Source organism: Cervus canadensis, chromosome X (assembly GCF_019320065.1).
Source record: "Cervus canadensis isolate Bull #8, Minnesota chromosome X, ASM1932006v1, whole genome shotgun sequence".
Lineage (NCBI taxonomy): Eukaryota > Metazoa > Chordata > Mammalia > Artiodactyla > Cervidae > Cervus > Cervus canadensis.
Genome location: NC_057419.1, coordinates 110,170,335 through 110,188,739, shown reverse-complemented (window position 1 = coordinate 110,188,739; position 18,405 = coordinate 110,170,335). Strand labels below are relative to the sequence as shown.

The 18,405-nt window shown below is 38.1% G+C and overlaps 1 protein-coding gene across 1 annotated transcript in view; it reads right to left on the bottom strand.

The window, feature by feature from the left end:
- Nucleotides 1-18,405, bottom strand: part of MCF2 (MCF.2 cell line derived transforming sequence) — a 117,853-nt gene that overhangs the window by 32,199 nt on the left and 67,249 nt on the right. The window contains exons 15-20 of the mRNA XM_043459816.1: nt 16,933-16,970; nt 14,136-14,224; nt 12,746-12,812; nt 11,499-11,614; nt 11,317-11,386; nt 9,189-9,281 (exon numbers count right to left, since the gene is read on the bottom strand). Coding sequence (XP_043315751.1) covers nt 9,189-9,281; nt 11,317-11,386; nt 11,499-11,614; nt 12,746-12,812; nt 14,136-14,224; nt 16,933-16,970 — 473 coding nt within the window. The remainder of the gene's footprint in view (nt 1-9,188; nt 9,282-11,316; nt 11,387-11,498; nt 11,615-12,745; nt 12,813-14,135; nt 14,225-16,932; nt 16,971-18,405) is intronic.

Genomic DNA, 18,405 nt, shown 5'->3' with positions numbered 1-18,405 from the left:
AAAAAATTTTTTTTACTCTTAAGTCCTCTATTACCCCTTTAATTTTCATTTTTATAATCTACTATTACCTTGCAAAAACAAAATACCCTATTTTTAAAGCAAACTTCATATATATATTTTATAATGTTTGTGACTTTGTTTTGTTTTATTAATATTGTATTTTTTGGAATCTAACCTCTACTCTAGATTTTTAATCTCTGCTTTTTGGTATTTCTTACCAATTTTGTACCTATAAGAACCAAATCTTCAGTACCCATTTTTACTTGGGAGTGAGATTACTGGCTTGATTGCTCTCTCCCCCTTTTGACTCTCTTTCTCCAACAGTTTGCCTCTAATTCCTCCCTCTCCCTTCTCTTCTCTACCCAACTCTGTGAATCTCTTTGTGTGTTCGGGGCTGTGGAAAACACTTAGGGAACTGATTACTGGCTAGATCTGTCTCTCTCCTTTGGATTCCCCCTTTTACCCTCGTGGCCACCTCTGTCTCCCTCCTCCCTCTTCTCTGCTCTGTGTAACTCTATGAACATCTCTGAGGGGTCCAGACTGAGGAGAGCATATAGAGAAGTGATTACTGGCTAGCTTGCTCTCTCCCCTTTTGATTCCCCCTCTTTTCCTCTTGGTCACCTAATCTCCCTCCTCCCTCTTCTCCTCTCCATGCAACTCTGTGTACCTCTCTGGCTGTCCCTCACTGTGGAGAAATTTTTCATTATTAACCTAGATGTCTTATCATCAGTGCTGTATAGATGGAGAAGTCTTGAGGCTACTGTAAGAATAAGACTGAAAACCAGAGGCAGGAGGCTTAAGTCCAAATCCTGAAAATACTAGAGAACTCCTGACTCCAGGGAACACTAATCAATGAGAGCTCATCAAAAGCCTCCATTCCTACACTGAAACCAAGCACCACCCAAGGGCCAATAAGTTCCAGAGCAAGACATACCATGCAAATTCTCCAGCAACACAGGAACATAGCCCTGAGCTTCAATACACAGGCTACCCAAAGTCACACCAAACACACTGACATCTCAAAACTCACTACTGGACACGTCATTGCACTCCAGAGAGAAGAAATCCAGCTCCACCCACCAGAACACCGACACAAGCTTCCCTAACCAGGAAACCTTGACAAGCCATCTGTCCAATCCCACCCACAGCAAGGAACCTCCACAATAAAGAGGAACCACAAACTGCCAGAATATGGAAAGGCCACCCCAAACACAGCAATATAAACAAGATGAAAAGGCAGAGAAATACTCAGCGGGCAAAGGAACAGGATAAATGCCCACCAAACCAAACAAAAGAGGAACAGACAGGGAATCCACTTGATAAATAATTCCTAATAATGATAGTGAAAATGATCCAAAATCTTGAAAACAAAATGGAGTTACAGATAAATAGCCTGGAGACAAGGATCGAGAAGATGCAAGAAATGTTTAACAAGGACCTATAAGAAGTAAAAACGAGTCAATATATAATGAATAATGCAATAAATGAGATCGAAAACACTCTGGAGGGAACCAACAGTAGAACAACAGAGGCAGAAGATAGGATAAGTGAGGTAGAAGATACTATGGTAGAAATAAATGAAACAGAGAGGAAAAAAGAAAAAAGAATTAAAAGAAATGAGGACAACCTCAGAGACCTCTGGGACAATGTTAAATGACCCACCATTCGAATCATAGGAGTCCCAGAAGAAGAAGACAGAAAGACCATGAGAAAATACTTGAGGAGATAACAGTTGAAAACTTCCCTAAAATGGGGAAGGGGTCACCAACATCCAAGAAACCCAGAGAGTCCCAAACAGGATAAACCCAAGGCGAAACACCCCAAGACACATATTAATCAAATTAACAAAGACCAAACACAAAGAACAAATATTAAAAGCAGCAAGGGAAAAACAACAAACACACAAGGGGATTCCCATAGGATAACAGCTGATCTTTCAATAGAAACTCTTCAGACCAGAAGGAATGGCAGGACATACTTAAAGTGATGACAGAAAATAACCTACAGCCCAGATTACTATACCCAGCAAGGGTCTCATTCAAATATGAAGGAGAAATCAAAAGCTTTACAGACAAGCAAAAGCTGAGAGAATTCAGCACCACCAAACCAGCTCTTCAACAAATGCTAAAGGATCTTCTCTAGACAGGAAACACAGAAAGGGTGTATAAACTAGAACCCAAGACAATAAAGTAAATGGCAACGGGATCATACTTATCAATAATTACCTTAAATGTAAATGGGTTGAATGCCCCAACCGAAAGACAAAGACTGGCTGAATGGATACAAAAACAAGACCCCTATAGATGTTGTCTACAAAGAACCCACCTTGAAACAAGGACACATACAGGCTGAAAGTGAAGGGCTGGAAAAAGACATTCCATGCAAATAGAGACCAAAAGAAAGCAGGAGTAGCAATACTCATTTCAGATAAAATAGACTTTAAAATAAAGGCTGTGAAAAGAGACAAAAATGAACACTACATAATGATCAAAGGATCAATTCAAGAAGAAGATATAACAATCATAAATATATATGCACCCAACATAGGAGCACCACAATATGTGAGACAAATGCTACAAGCATGAAAGGGGAAATTAACAATAACACAATTATAGTGGGAGACTTTAATACCCCACTCACACCTATGGATAGATCAACTAAACAGAAAATTAACAAGGAAACACAAACTTTAAATGATACAATAGACCAGTTAGACCTAGTTGATATCTATAGGACATTTCACCCCAAAACAATGAATTTCACCTTTTTCTCAAGTGCACACGGAACCTTTTCCAGAATAGATCACATCCTGGGCCATAAATCTAGCCTTGGTAAATTCAAAAAACTGGAAATCATTCCAAGCATCTTTTCTGACCACAATGCAGTAAGATTAGATCTCAATTACAGGAGAAAAACTATTAAAAATTCCAACATATGGAGGCTGAACAACACGCTGCTGAATAACCAACAAATCACAGAAGAAATCAAAAAAGAAATCAAAATATGCATAGAAACGAATGAAAATGAAAACACAACAACCCAAAACCTATGGGACACTGTAAAAGCAGTGCTAAGGGGAAGGTTCATAGCAATAGAGGCATACCTCAAGAAACAAGAAAAAAGTCAAATAAATAACCTAACTCTACAACTAAAGCAACTTGAAAAGGAAGAAATTATGAACCCAAGGGTTAGCAGAAGGAAAGAAATCTTAAAAAGTAGGACAGAAATAAATGTAAAAGAAGCAAAAGAGACCGTAGCAAAAATCAACAAAACCAAAAGCTGGTTCTTTGAGAAGTTAAATAAAATTGACAAACCATTAGGCAGACTCATCAAGAAACAAAGGGAGAAAAATCAAATCAACAAAATTAGAAATGAAAATGGAGAGATCACAACAGACAACACAGAAATACAAAGGATCATAAGAGACTATTATCAGCAACTATATGCAAATAAAATGGACAACTTGGAAGAAATGGACAAATTCTTAGAAAAGTACAACTTTTCAAAATTGAACCAGGAAGAAACAGAAAATCTTAACAGATCCATCACAAGCACGGAAATTGAAACTGTAATCAGAAATCTTCCAACAAACAAAAGCCCAGGACCAGACAGCTTCACAGCTGAATTCTACCAAAAATTTAGAGAAGAGCTAACACCTATCCTACTCAAACTCTTCCAGAAAATTTCAGAGGAAGGTAAACTTCCAAACTCATTCTATGAGGCCACCATCACCTTAATACCAAAACCTGACAAAGACGCCACAAAAAAGAAAACTATAGGCCAATATCACTGATGAACATACATGCAAAAATCCTTAACAAAATTCTAGCAAACAGAATCCAACAACATATTAAAAAGATCAAACATCATGACTAAGTGGGCTTTATCCCAGGGAGGCAAGTATTCTTCAATATCCACAAATCAATCAATGCGATACACCACATTAACAAAATGAAGTAAGCCAGAAAGAAAAACACCAATACAGTATACTAACACATATATATGGAATTTAGAATAACCCTGTATGGGAGACAGCAAAAGAGACACAGATATATTGAAGAGTCTTTTGGACTCTATGGGAGAGGCGAGGGCGGGATGATATGGGAGAATGGCACTGAAATATGTAAATTATCATATGTGAAATGAATCGCCAGTCCAGGTTCAATGCATGATACAGGATGCTCGGGACTGGTGCACTGGGATGACCCAGAGGGATGGGATGGGGAGGGAGGTGGGAGTGGGGGTTCAGGATGGGGAACACATGTACACCCATGGCAGATTCAAGTCAATGTAATGCAGAACCAATACAATGTTGTAAAGTAAAATTAATTGATTAATTAATTTAAAAAAATCATACATCATGACCAAGTGGGCTTTATCCCAGAGAAGCAAGGATTCTTCAATATCCACAAATCAATCAACTAATACACCACATTAAAGATAAAAACCAGATGATTATCTCAATAAATGCAGAGAAAGCCTTTGACAAAATTCAATATCCATTTATGATCAAAACCCTCCAGAAACCAGGAACAGAAGGAACATATCTCAACATAATAAAAGCTATGTATGACAAACCCACAGCAAACATTATGCTCAATGGTGAAAAATTGAAAGCATTTCCTCTAAAGTGAGGAACAAGACAAGGGTGCCCACTCTCACCACTACTATTCAACATAGTTTTGGAAGTTTTGACCACAGCAATCAGAGAAGAAAAAGAAATAAAAGGAAACCAGACTGGAAAAGAAGAAGTAAAATTCTCATTGTTTGCAGATGACATGATCCTCTACATAGAAAACCCTAAAGATTCCACCAGAAAATTACTAGAGCTTTCTCGAAGCCAGGCTTCAGCAATACGTGAACTGTGAACTTCCAGATGTTCAAGCTGGTTTTAGAAAAGGCAGAGGAACCAGAGATCAAATTGCCAGCATCTGCTGGATCATCAAAAAAGCAAGAGAGTTCCAGAAAAACATCTACTTCTGCTTTATTGACTATGCCAAAGCCTTTGACTGTGTGGATCACAATAAACTGTGGAAAATTCTGAAAGAGATACGAATACCAGACCACCTGGCCTGCCTCTTGAGAAACCTATATGCAGGTCAGGAAGCAACAGTTAGAACTGGACATGGAACAACAGACTGGTTCCAAATAGGAAAAGGAGTACGTCAAGGCTGTATATTGTCATCCTGCTTATTTAACTTATATGCAGAGTACATCATGAGAAACACTGGGCTGGAAGAAGCACAAGCTGGAATCAAGATTGCCGGGAGAAATGTCAATAACCTCAGATATGCAGATGGCACCACCCTTATGGCAGAAAGTGAAGAGGAAATAAAAAGCCTCTTGATGAAAGTGAAAGAGGAGAGTGAAAAAGTTGGCTTAAAACTCAACATTCAGAAAACTAAGATTATGGCATCTGGTCCCATCACTTCATGGCAAATAGATGGGGAAACAGTGGAAGCGGTATCAGACTTTATTTTTTGGGGCTCCAAAATCACTGCAGATGGTGATTGCAGCCATGAACTTAAAAGACGCTTACTTCTTGGAAGGAAAGTGATGACCAACCTAGATAGCATATTAAAAAGCAGAGACATTACTTTGCCAACAAAGGTCTATCTGGTCAAGGCTATGGTTTTTCCAGTGGTCATGTATGGATGTGAGAGTTGGACTGTGAAGAAAGCTGAGCACCGAAGAATTGATGCTTTTGAACTGTGGTGTTGGAGAAAACTCTTGAGAGTCCCTTGGGCTGCAAGGAGATCCAACCAGTCCACCCTAAGGGAGATCAGTCCTGGGTGTTCATTGGAAGGACTGATGCTGAAGCTGAAACTCCAGTACTTTGGCCACCTCATGTGAAGAGTTGACTCATTGGAAAAGACCATGATGCTGGGAGGGATTGGGGGCAGGAGGAGAAGGGGATGACAGAGGATGAGATGGTTGGATGGCATCACCGACTCAATGGACATGAGTTTGGGTAAACCCCGAGAGTTGGTGATGGACAGGGAGCCCTGGCATGCTGCGATTCATGGGGTCACAGAGTCGGACACGACTGAGCAACTGAACTGAACTGAATCAGTGAATATAGTAAAGTTCCATAATATAAAATTAACACACAGAAATCCCTTGCATTCTTATACACTAACAATGAGAAAACAGAAAGAGAAATTAAGGAAACAATACCATTTGCCATTGCAACAAAAAGAATTAAATACTTATGAATATATCTACCTAAAGAAACAAAAGACCTATATATAGAAAACTATAAAACACTGATGAAAGAAATCAAAGAGGCCACAAATAGATGGAGAAATAGACCGTGTTCATGGATTGGTAGAATCAATGTAGTGAAAATGAGTATATGAGTCAAAGCAATCTATAGATTCAATGCAATCCCTATCAAGCTACCAATGGTATTTTTCACAGAGCTAGAACAAAGAATTTCACAATTTGTATGGAAATACAAAAAACCTGGAATAGCCAAAGCAATCTTGAGAAAGAAGAATGGAATTGGAGGAATCAACCTGCCTGACTTCAGGTTATAGTACAAAGCTACAGTCATCAAGACAGTATGGTACTGGCACAAAGACAGAAATATCGATCAGTGGAACAACACAGAAGCCCCAGAGATAAATTCACACACCTATGGACACCTTATCTTTGACAAAGGGGGCAAGAATATACAATGGAAAAAAGACAATCTCTTTAACAAGTGGTGCTGGGAAAACTGGTCAACCACTTGTAAAAGAATGAAACTAGAATACTTTCTAACACCGTACACAAAAATAAACTCAAAATGGGTTAAAGATCTAAACGTAAGATCAGAAACTATAAAACTCCTAGAGGAAAACATAGGCAAAACACTCTCCAACATAAATCACAGCAGGATCCTTATGACCCACCTCCCAGAGTACTGGAAATAAAAGCAAAAATAAACAAATGGGATCTAATTAAACTTAAGAGCTTTTGCACAACAAAGAAAACTGTATGCAAGGTGAAAAGACAGCCTTCAGAATGGGAGAAAATAATAGCAAACGAAGCGACTGACAAAGAATTAATCTCAAAAATATAGAAGCAACTCCTGCAGCTCAATTTCAGAAAAATAAATGACCCAATCAAAAAATGGGCCAAAGAACTAAACAGACATCTCTCCAAAGAAGACATACAGATGGCTAACAAACACATGAAAAGATGCTCAACATCACTCATTATCAGAGAAATGCAAATCAAAACCACAATGAGGTACCATTTCACGCCAGTCAGAATGGCTGTTATCCAAAAGTCTACAAACAATAAATGCTGGAGAGGGTGTGGAGAAAAGGGAACCCTCTTACACTGTTGGTGGGAATGCAAACTAGTACAGCCGCTATGGAGAACAGTGTGGAGATTCCTTAAAATAGTGGAAACAGAACTGCCATATGACCCAGCAATCCCACTTCTGGGCATACACACCAAGGAAACCAGAATTGAAAGAGACACATGTACCCCAATGTTCATCGCAGCATTTATAATAGCCAGCACATGGAAGCAACCTAGATGTCCATCAGCAGATGAATGGATAACAAAGCTGTGGTACATATACACAATGGAATATAACTCAGCCATTAAAAAGAATACATTTGAATCAGTTCTAAAGAGGTGGATGAAACTGGAGCCTAATATACAGAGTGAAGTAAGCCAGAAAGAAAAACACCAGTACAGTATACTAACGCATATATATGGAATTTAGAAAGATGGTAACAATAACCCTATATGCAAGACAGCAAAAGAGACACAGATGTATAGAACAGTCTTTTGGACTCTGTGGGAGAGGGCAAGGGTGGGATCATTTGGGAGAATGGCATTGAAACATCTATATTATCATATGTGAAATGAATTGCCAGTCCAGGTTCAATGCATGGGACAGGGTGCTCGGGGTTGGTGCAATGGGATGACCCAGAGAGATGGGATTGGGAGGGAGGTGGGGCAGTGGTTCAGGATAGGGAACACATGTACACCGGTGGCGGATTCATGTCAGTGTATGGCAAAATCACTACAATATTGTAAAGTAATTGGCCTTCAATTAAAATAAATAAATTTATTTTAAAAATACAAATACAAATATAAGAACATAAAAAAATGTTTGTTTAAGAAGTAATTAGATACAAACCACTGTTGGTGGGGGTGTGGAGCAATTAGGCCCCTCATACACTGCTGGTAGGAATATAAAATGGTGCAGCAACTTTGGTAAACAATCTAACGGTTCTTCAAAAAGTAAAACAAAATTGACCTAGCAATTTCATACCCAGGTCCATGGAAAAGAGAAAAGAAAATAATGTTGACACAAAAGCTTGTACACAAAAGGTGAAGTGAAGTGAAAGTTGCTCCGTCATGTCTGACTCTTTGTGACCCCATGGACTATACAGTCCATGGAATTCTCCAGGCCAGAATACTGGAGTGGGTAGCCTTTCCCTTTTCCAGGGGATCTTTCCAACCCAGGAATCAAACCCAGGTCTCCTGCATTGCAGGTGGCTTCTTTACCAGCTGAGCCACAAGGGAAGCCCACACAAAAGGTAGAGACAACTCAAATGTCTATCAGGCGATGAATGGGTAAATAAAGTGTGGAATATCCATACTATGGAATATTATTAGGCCATAACCAATGTGAAGACAACAGAAATTCTCCAGGGAGGCAAGAACAGTGAAAGAAAGCTAAATGCTCATCTTCTATCGTGGGAAGCAGCAATATAAGTATGATATTTGGAGATATGGAGGTAAATAATGAAATAAACAGCTAAAAAAGCAGAAAGTAGTTGCCTCTGAGGAGTGGCAAATATGTTGGTATACATATATGTATATTTTGGGGAGGGTCAAACCGCACTTTTATATATATATATATATAAAAGGCTTCCTCAGATGGTAAAGAATCTTCCTGCAATGCAGGAGATCCAGGTTTGATCCCTGGGTCGGGAAGATCCCCTGGAGAAGAGAATGGCTACCCACTCCAGTATTCTTGCCTGGAGAATCCCATGGACAGAGGAGTCTGTTGGGCTATAGTCTATAAGGTTGCAGAGTCAGACATGACTGAGTGACTAACACACACACATACACACACACATATAAAACTTACTGAAAGCAGAAAATGAATTTATAAATAAGGAATATCCCAGTATCTTCCACAGAGACTTTATCCAATACTTGAACAATTACTATACCTGGAAAAAGGCGCATTCTGAATACTTCTTCCAAATTGCCTCTGACCTGGGCTTATTCTGACAATACTTGGCATACATTTGAAAATCATCTTTCTGTGATAAAAAGAAAATGCAAATGTATTAGCGATTTGTAAATATGTCCTTTTCTTATCAAGAAAGGCTGTGCAAGAGTCAGTGTGGCCAAGCATCACAGGGAATGTGGCTTAAAGGGCCAGGTCAGAAGCCTTCTTTATATTCCAAGACCAGCATGCCCAGCAAACCGGGGAGAGGGACACATAATTATCCAAGTAATTTCATAACTTCCACTTACCAAGTTTGAGAGTTAGAGGGAAAAAAGCCTTCTCTGAATGAACTATGAAAACAGACTACTTTTTTGATTACTACAAGCTAACTGGGTACCAAGAGATACACTCTTTCTTTGCTCTCAGTCACTCCGTTCCTTAGTGAATGAACTTATAGTAACTCCCGAGGTCCCTGGGTCCTCATTGAACCATCATCATTGTATCAGAACCCTGTGCAATATCTGCTCACCCTCTTCTCTCTCCCTGTTCCTTTGACCCTCATCTAATGGGCTACCTCCTACTCAGTCATTAACACTCATCTCACGAGTCATCTCTTCTATACAGCCATCATTTATACCTCCAGTCAGTATCAGATGCACTTCTTCTTGGCTCCTATAAGACCCTTCATACAACTTTAATATAGCACAACTGACACTGTACACAGTGGAATCCCTCTTTTCCTATGTGAATAGTCTTGGTATTTCACATTGCCTAGTTCAGTGCTTGGCTCAAACTAGGTACTGAATAGTTGATGACTACTGAATGAATGAAGAAATCAACAGGCATTTATTAAACTACTGGTTGCCAAGAACTCTGCTGACCTTACTAGAGATACAAAAATATACAGGATATGGACCCTGCCTCAATCAGTTTTCCATCTAGTTGGAGAAAGAATTCATGAAATTCATGTGTAAACATGCATAGTACATGTAAAATTCCCAATGAGTAGCACAGACATTAAGTACCATAGAAGTTCAAAGGCAAGAGGAGCTGCTGTCACTTAGGGAATTAGGGAAGAATTAGGGAAGAATCTGGCCATGGTTTCAGTTCAGTTCAGTTCAGTCGCTCAGTTGTGTCCGACTCTTTGTGACCCTATTAACTGCAGCACACCAGGCCTCCCTGTCCATCACCAACTCCTGGAGTTTACTCAAACTCATGTCCATTGAGTCGGTGATGCCATCCAACCATCTCATCCTCTGTCATCCCCTTCTCTTCCTACCTTCAATCTTTCCCAGCATCAGGGTCTTTTCAAATGAGTCAGCTTTTCACATCAGGTGGCCATGGTTTAAATGTCTTAAAATGTTAGGATATGTTGAGAAAGGTCCTGCCTTATCCTTACTATCTTCTCACTCCATAAACGCTTCCTGAGATAAGATATCTCCTTGGAGGCTTTCAGTGATCACCTCTATCAAACTGACTCTCAAGTCAAAACAAAACTGATCTTTCAGGAAGTGCAAGAACTAGATAAGCAGAGAACATTGAGAGAGAAAACTCTAATGGAGGAGAGTGTGATTACAGAGCCTGGGAAGTCAATTATACTAAGTATACCCGTGGGACACAGAGACATGAGCCTCTTGAAAGATATTGTAGAATAAAAAGAACACACAGCTCCCTGTTTTGCAAAGTTCCTGTGATAGATGCCTCAGTGTCTGAAAGCCAGACTATATTTGATTTAAAGACTTCACATGTACTAGAGGGGAATATCAGGGCATCTCTCAGGCTAAAAATTAACCAAGCCAAGAATGGTGTGCCAAGATGATTCCAACTCTTTCATCTTCACAGCCAGGATGGTCCCTGGACTCCTGGGATCACCCAAGGGTCAGAGGTCACAAGCTGAGCCACTATAGCATTTGATGCCACAGAATACAATAGCCATTTGCATGCTCCAATACCCCATTCATGTAACAAAACTTGATTTAGCATTAAATACTTGCTGGAGTGATGTGTCGCCTGCAAAAATAAAAGGACATCAAAAATAATGCCTACCTTGTCTCCAAATCTGGAAAATGACATGCTATGTTGGTGGCCTATATATTTATATATTTTGAAATAATCATTGAACTAACCCTTTCCAGGAAACAAGGTCCCACTCTTTCTGGAGCATCAACACAACTTTCCAGACTGCTCATGAAAATGCTGTAAAAATTTCAAAGAAAAAAACACAATTTTATGTGAAATATGCTACATTGGTCAACAACCTTTTAAATAATAATCACAAAAAAGAAAATTCAATTCAGCAATTACATACTTGTTATGGAATTCATATATTTCTGCCATGTTTCCAAAGAGAACATCCCTTTTACTTCTCAGGAGCGGTGGCATAAGAACAAACATCTCTGGATTATCCATCTCCGCTCTATAGCCCTACCCAAAATAAATACATTTATTCATTTAAAAAATAGTCACATCAACATTTGATTGGGCCACCAAAGATACAAGTACAGCAGAAAGTATATGGGATTAGAGGGTAAAGTTGTTTGTAATTTTAATATTCATATCTTCTAGTTCCCCCCAAGTTATCCACTATTATTATTATTTTAAATAGCAGGACAAGGAAGTCCAGGTTTTCTACTCAATGGGTAGAAGAAAGGGATAACTTTTTGGCCTTCAGGGTAGCTAACAGGAAACAAAATAGAAACCAGGTATGAAAGATGATATTACAGGTTATTAACTTCTCCTTAAATAGGGAATAAGTGTTTGAGTTTTGCCAGACCAAATTAATATTACTGATATGACATTTGTAACAAGTGAATGCTTTTCTCCCATACTCAGGGCTTTATATCATGATCTCTAAATAGCACCCAGGGAATAATTACAACAATCCACTGTATTCCTAACAGAACAGCTTATCTCTTCTGTAATGAATTCTGAAGCCACAATCCTCACTGCAGAGGGAGAACCAGAATGCACACATTTAACAAACAATCAAGGAAGGAGACAAAAAGAGAAGTCTGCCCAAAGCACTTCCTAATGAATTCCAGAAAAAGAATGCATTTGAATCAGTTCTAATGAGGTAGATGAAACTGGAGCCTATTATACAGAGTGAATGAAGTAAGTCAGAAAGAAAAACATCAATACAGTATACTAACGCATATATATGGAATTTAGAAAGATGGTAATGATAACCCTGTATGCGAGACAGCAAAAGAGACACAGATATAAAGAACAGTCTTTTGGACTGTGGGAGAAGGCGAGGGTGGGATGATTTGAGGGAATGGCATTGAAGCATGTATATTATCATGTGTGAAATAGATCGCCAGTCCAGGTTCGATGCATGAGACAGGGCGCTCAGAGCTGGTGCACTGGGATGACCCTGAGGGATGGGATGGGGAGGGAGGTGGGAGGGGGGTTTCATGATGGGGAACACATGTACATCCATGGCTGATTCATGTCAATGAATGGCAAAAACCACTACAATATTGTAAAGTAATTAGCCTCCAATTAAAATAAATTAATTAATTTTTTAAAAAGGTAAATACAATCTGAGTCACTTACCAACAAAACAGTAAACAGTTCCCTAACATATGCCCTCTCAGTCTGTATCAGCTCATTTAGGACATGGCTAAAATGAAAGGACCATATTTGTCAGTTATTTTATGACTTTAGAATTGTATTGAAACATTTCATTTATTATCATGATAAACTGTCTAAGATGAAAATTAGCAGTGCAGAGGAACTACCCATGGTTTGGTTTTATCATAAAAATATAAAATTAATTCTATGGTTTCTAGAATAAGTACTACCCACAAGACTCTTTAAAATGTATTTAAAAAAAAAAAGAGGAGTGGGGCTCAGGAGTCATTTTTAAATGAGGACAAAAAAACAAAACTAATTTTATTTCCAACTCACTAAACTTAAGAATCATTTACTAAAAACTCACAAAATCTATTCCCAAAAACCTGGGGAATACTTTCTCGGACAGCACAATTTCTGTGCTATTGTTCTCCCTCTCTCCCTCTCAGAAAAAAATCATATTAGCATTTTAGACACAATTTTTCCTTTTTCCTCAGTAATGTTCTGAAGCTTTTCAAGACATGATATGAATTTATAATACTGATTTTCCCAAATAAAGATCATACTTAACTTTCCACAGTAACTTTGTTTACTGTCTCTTTAAAATAAAATAAAATACATTTTCCTTCCAATGTGATTTCTAATTGACATTGTATTTAAAATTTATTTCCTCACTCCTCAATGTTATACATTTAATTTAACTTCTTTTTCTTTGTTTTTTGTGTTTTGGCCGCACCACACAGCATGAAGGAACTTCATTCCCTGACTAGGGATTGAAGTCATACCTGCTGCAGTGGAAGCTTAGAATCTTAACTTCTGGACCACTAGGGAAGTCCCTAACTTTTATCCTTGGCCTCTTTTTAATTTAATTTTTATACCTTTATAAATTTAACTAACATTCAACAATCTTTGTATATAACTATGTTTCAAACTATTTGTTACTTGCTGCAAACTACTGGTTACTTACTCAAAACTCTGTGATATAAAATTTAAAAGGTGACTATTCATATGTATGGAATGTTAACATAATAATATAAAAGTGAATGAAATAATTTTTATTAGTACCTATAAAATCACATTGTATATCTACATAATCTGTAGTTTTTGAAACACTGACCCATTCACTCTCACCTCTTTCATAAAAGAGGAGACTCGAATCTGAAAAGATCTAGTTAATTTTCAAGTCACATAAACACAGTATAGGTATAGGTTGGCCAGGACTTTGGACACCTTCTCTAGTGCACATTTGATCACACTCAGAAGAACCATATTCTGGGAACTCAATATTCTAAGTACATCTGCTTTGAATACTGAATCAGAGCCTCCTACTGGTAGATGTGTATATGGGTATATGTTAATAAATAAAAGATACTTCTTTAAAATATCCAAGCTATTGTCATTGTCCAAACTGGAGGACTGAACAGAACTTCTCTTCTCCTGACAATCATATACTGCTTCAGTCTGAAATGAGAAGAAAAGTGAAATTAGCATCTATGTAGGTATAGTTCTTCTTCATGGAAATGTATCCCAAATTAAGTTTTCTTCTTTCTATGTTCTAACTATATAGATAAACTAAAAAGTAACACTATGATTAAGATTTTTCTCAGAAATAACTTTGATATATACTAGTTAAAAATTATTTTAGTTGCCTAAGAGGACAGATTTAAGATATTCATTACAATTTACTTTATATGTTAAATAATGTTTCATTTCTGTAGCACTTTGGGGAAATGAGGTTAGTTCATAAAAAGTTGATTGTCCTGGGACTTCCCTGATGGGTCAGCAGTTAAGACTCTGCACTTCTACTGCAGAGAGCATGGGTTCCATTCCTGGTTGGGGAACTAAGATCTGGACCCAAAGGGAAAAAAAGAAGTTGACTGCCAGATAACTAAAGTTTATTTACTGAAGAAACAACCTGGCTTTTTAACCTTACTGATTTTTGATGGAAACCTGGCTAGCAAATATTACATGAATCCTTGAATTCTTTAAGCAAGGACACACAATATCAGACCCTTTTCCTAATCACTCAGTGGCATCATCATGAACATGAATGAGATGATAAAACCTAATGCAAATTCAGGGCCCTGCACATCCAGGGCCAATAAGATGTGCAGAACTGTCTATCGTGTCTTGAAATGGCTGTGTCTTGTTCATCTTTCTCTGCTCTCTGTCATGTGTCAGAGACTTCCCCGCCTTATTTTGCAGACTCAACAGGACCTGGACTGCCCCACTGAGAACTGTGATGGCTATCTGCTCTTCGAAACTATATTCCAGGGATCTTGGCCATACTGGCCAGCTGAGCTTGCAGAAAACCTAACCAATTAAATGCAGCGTTACTTCACAACAACAACCAAAAATGAAGTACAGAGTCTATCAGCTGAACAGCATCTCCACACAACATGACCTACTTATTACTGATACATGTGGAAAGGAGCAAACATTCATCCACTGATTTCTATTGTATATATTGAGCAGGCACTGTCCTAGGTGCTTAACACACCATCATCATATCTAATCCTCACATCAATTTAGCAAGTGATGGCACACTGATCCCCAATCCCCATATCCATCTTACAGATGGGAAAACCAAGTTTCAGAGAGCTTTCACAAAGGGCCAAGGTCACCTAGTAAGTGATAAAACTGCCAAACCCATGGTCAGCCACCATTATTACATTCCCTCTTTTTTTGGATTTTTTTTTGTGGACCATTTTTTAAGGTCTTTCCTGAATTTGTTACAATATTGCTTATGTCTTATGCTTTGTTTCTTTTTTTGGCTGTGAGGCATGTGGGATCTTAGATCCCTAACCAGGGATCAAACCCACACTCCCTGCACTGGAAGCACAGTCTTAACCACTGGACCACCAGGGAAGTCCCTCATATTCCCTCTTTACAAGTGTACTTTGATTTCTGTATGCTCCATCTACCAAGTGTTATCATTTTAACTACTATAATTAAGACTGAAAATACTGCATACTATACTTCTCAGATAGGTATGTGCCATCCGCTCCTAACAGGGTTCTGAAATACAAGGCTAAAAAGTTTTGAACCATCAAATTTTAAATGCCTAAGGACTGTGCAAATTGACTTGACTTGGAAGTATATGTGCATTTGGGAACTGGATTGACTAGCTAGATATCTCACCAAGGAAATGTACAGAATCACAGCCTTCTATTTTTACCCTCAGGATATGCAAATGAATAAATCCACATAGCTATTAAGGTGGGCATGACTTGAAACCAGAACCAAAGTTCTGGCAGACTAAGGAATTTGGCATTCAGCCTGTTTCCTTCTTGAAACCAGAAACTCTGGCTGTAGAACATGATAACCAGACATGGTGTGTCAGTATGGGTCATTTGCTAGCCTGCTAACAACTACATAAAACACTTAGAGCATTACCATGCACCACACAATACTCAAAGTACTTCATAAATACTAGATTATTTTATCTTAGTTACACTAATTCCATAATGAGGGTGTTCTCTTATTACCTCCATTTTATAGATAAGGAAACTGACTTCCAGAGAACTTGCCCAAGGTTATGCAGCCAGTAAGTGATGGAGCGGGACTTAAGTCAGGCATTCTAGCCACACAATCTGTATCATATGCTATCCTGCGTCTGGGAGATACATTTTTGGCCTCATTTACCATCAAGAACATACAAAGAAAATGTAAGATGCTGCAGTTATGAGGCGGCTACTCTCTGCAGATACCAGATTGTCATGAATAACTCAGAAGGAACCTTGAATCTACCAAGAAAAGAATAGGTGTGTTTTTTGAGCCTAGCAGATGGTCCATTAGAACCTGTCCTTTGTCCATGCTTTCTACTTGCAGGACTGGAATCACTTATGAAAGGAATTTCCTTTTGTAAAAAGGTGCAGCACTTATTCAACTGAATTGAGGTGCGGGCAGGAAAGAGAAACTAGAACTTATATGAGATGTTCTACAGCATTTATTCTGAACTGGAGCCAAGACTTGAGAAACTGCTCATACAACTGGGGCTACGCCAGTACTGTAATTAGACACAACACAGCAGCAGCTTTTTCTTCTAGATAAAATAGGCTTTCAAATGCACAATATTGGTTCAGTGAATGAAAAATATGGTTTTAGCCCCATCCCGCTTCTGCAACTACAGCAATAAAGCCAATGTTGAATTAATTAATGATATTTACTTTTGTGTTGCTCTGATTTTGTCTCCAAGTCTTCTTCCCTGATAGAGAAATATGAGAGAAGAATTTCAAACAAAAATTAAAATCAATACTTTCATAAAAATATGTGCATTTATATTAAAAACAGATTAATGTGCCAACATGTTTATATTAGTATTTTAAAATCACACTATATAAAACAGATGATTGGTTAGACTTATCTACATGATTTCAACTTCTCATAGAGCATGATTTTGCCATGTATTCACCCATTCTCTTATTCACTGAACATTCGCTGGACTGCTGAGCAAGCATGAAGCTAGGTGTTAGTACCCATGATTATTAGCAGATTTAGTGATCACAATACATAGGCATTTAATCAGACTGTAGCTCACTGATTAACTGAATCAAAAACAGTTTCAGAATAAAATCTCAATTTAACTAATAATCACAGCATCTGACATTTATTTGGCACTTACTACATGCTGGACACTATTCTAAGCTCTACATGTGCATTTGGTTTTTTACCTCTCAAATTGACCCTTGAAGATAAGTACTACTTCTCTCCCCATTTTATAGGTTAAGCATAAGATGTCCAAGAAGCAGAAGTGGTACACAAATCTGTATAATCTACTGTCAGATCTCGTGTTTCTAACCACTGTCTATAAAACAACATTTCTAAAGCACATTAAAATGCTAAAACAAAACCAAATAAAACAAAAAAAACCCAACTTTATCAAAATTCCAAGCTTCCATCTTTCTGTTCTTCCTGTGTAATCTTTCTTTTTCTTTCTGTTTAATCTTTCTGTTTCATTTACAAAAGGTGAGCCCCTGTATTATCAAGCAAGGAGTCCAGATGCTCCTCCAGAGCCCAGGGCATGGTCCAGTCAAAGACTAGGCCATTTAAGTTCCTAAGTCTCAGGGCTGCTGAAAAGAACCCCACCCACATGGGCTGTGTGCATCACTTCTCACCATGGAAGGAACAGATTTCTTGTCCTTTCTGCCTCTACTGGGAGCCATTGCAAGGTCCACTCAGGGAAAGACTCTGCTATTAATGAGTTCTCTAAACTGTATCCTTCTCTCCATTTACTTAAAATATATTCTATACAGGAATTTTTACCTTTATATAATATATATGTAAATGGATAAACATAAATTAGATTTAGTGGCAATTACCATATAAAATTAGTTTCTCAATAAATATTGATGTCCATCACTTTAAAGAAACTTGATATCCAGAGATCCAAAGTTTACTTATAAAGGAAACTTAGGGAGCTTTACAAACTAACTTTTACTAATTAATTCTTTGCAAATACATTAAGAGATGAAAAAGGAATGCATACAAAATTTATGAGGAGTGTATCTTTTTCTGAAAAGCAAGGTATTGGGTTGGTTCAACCTTTTTGGCCAACCCAATAGATATCTTCATTCTTTTACCCATGTGACTACAAATATATATATGTGTGTGTGTGTGTGTGTGTGTGTGTGTGTGTGTAT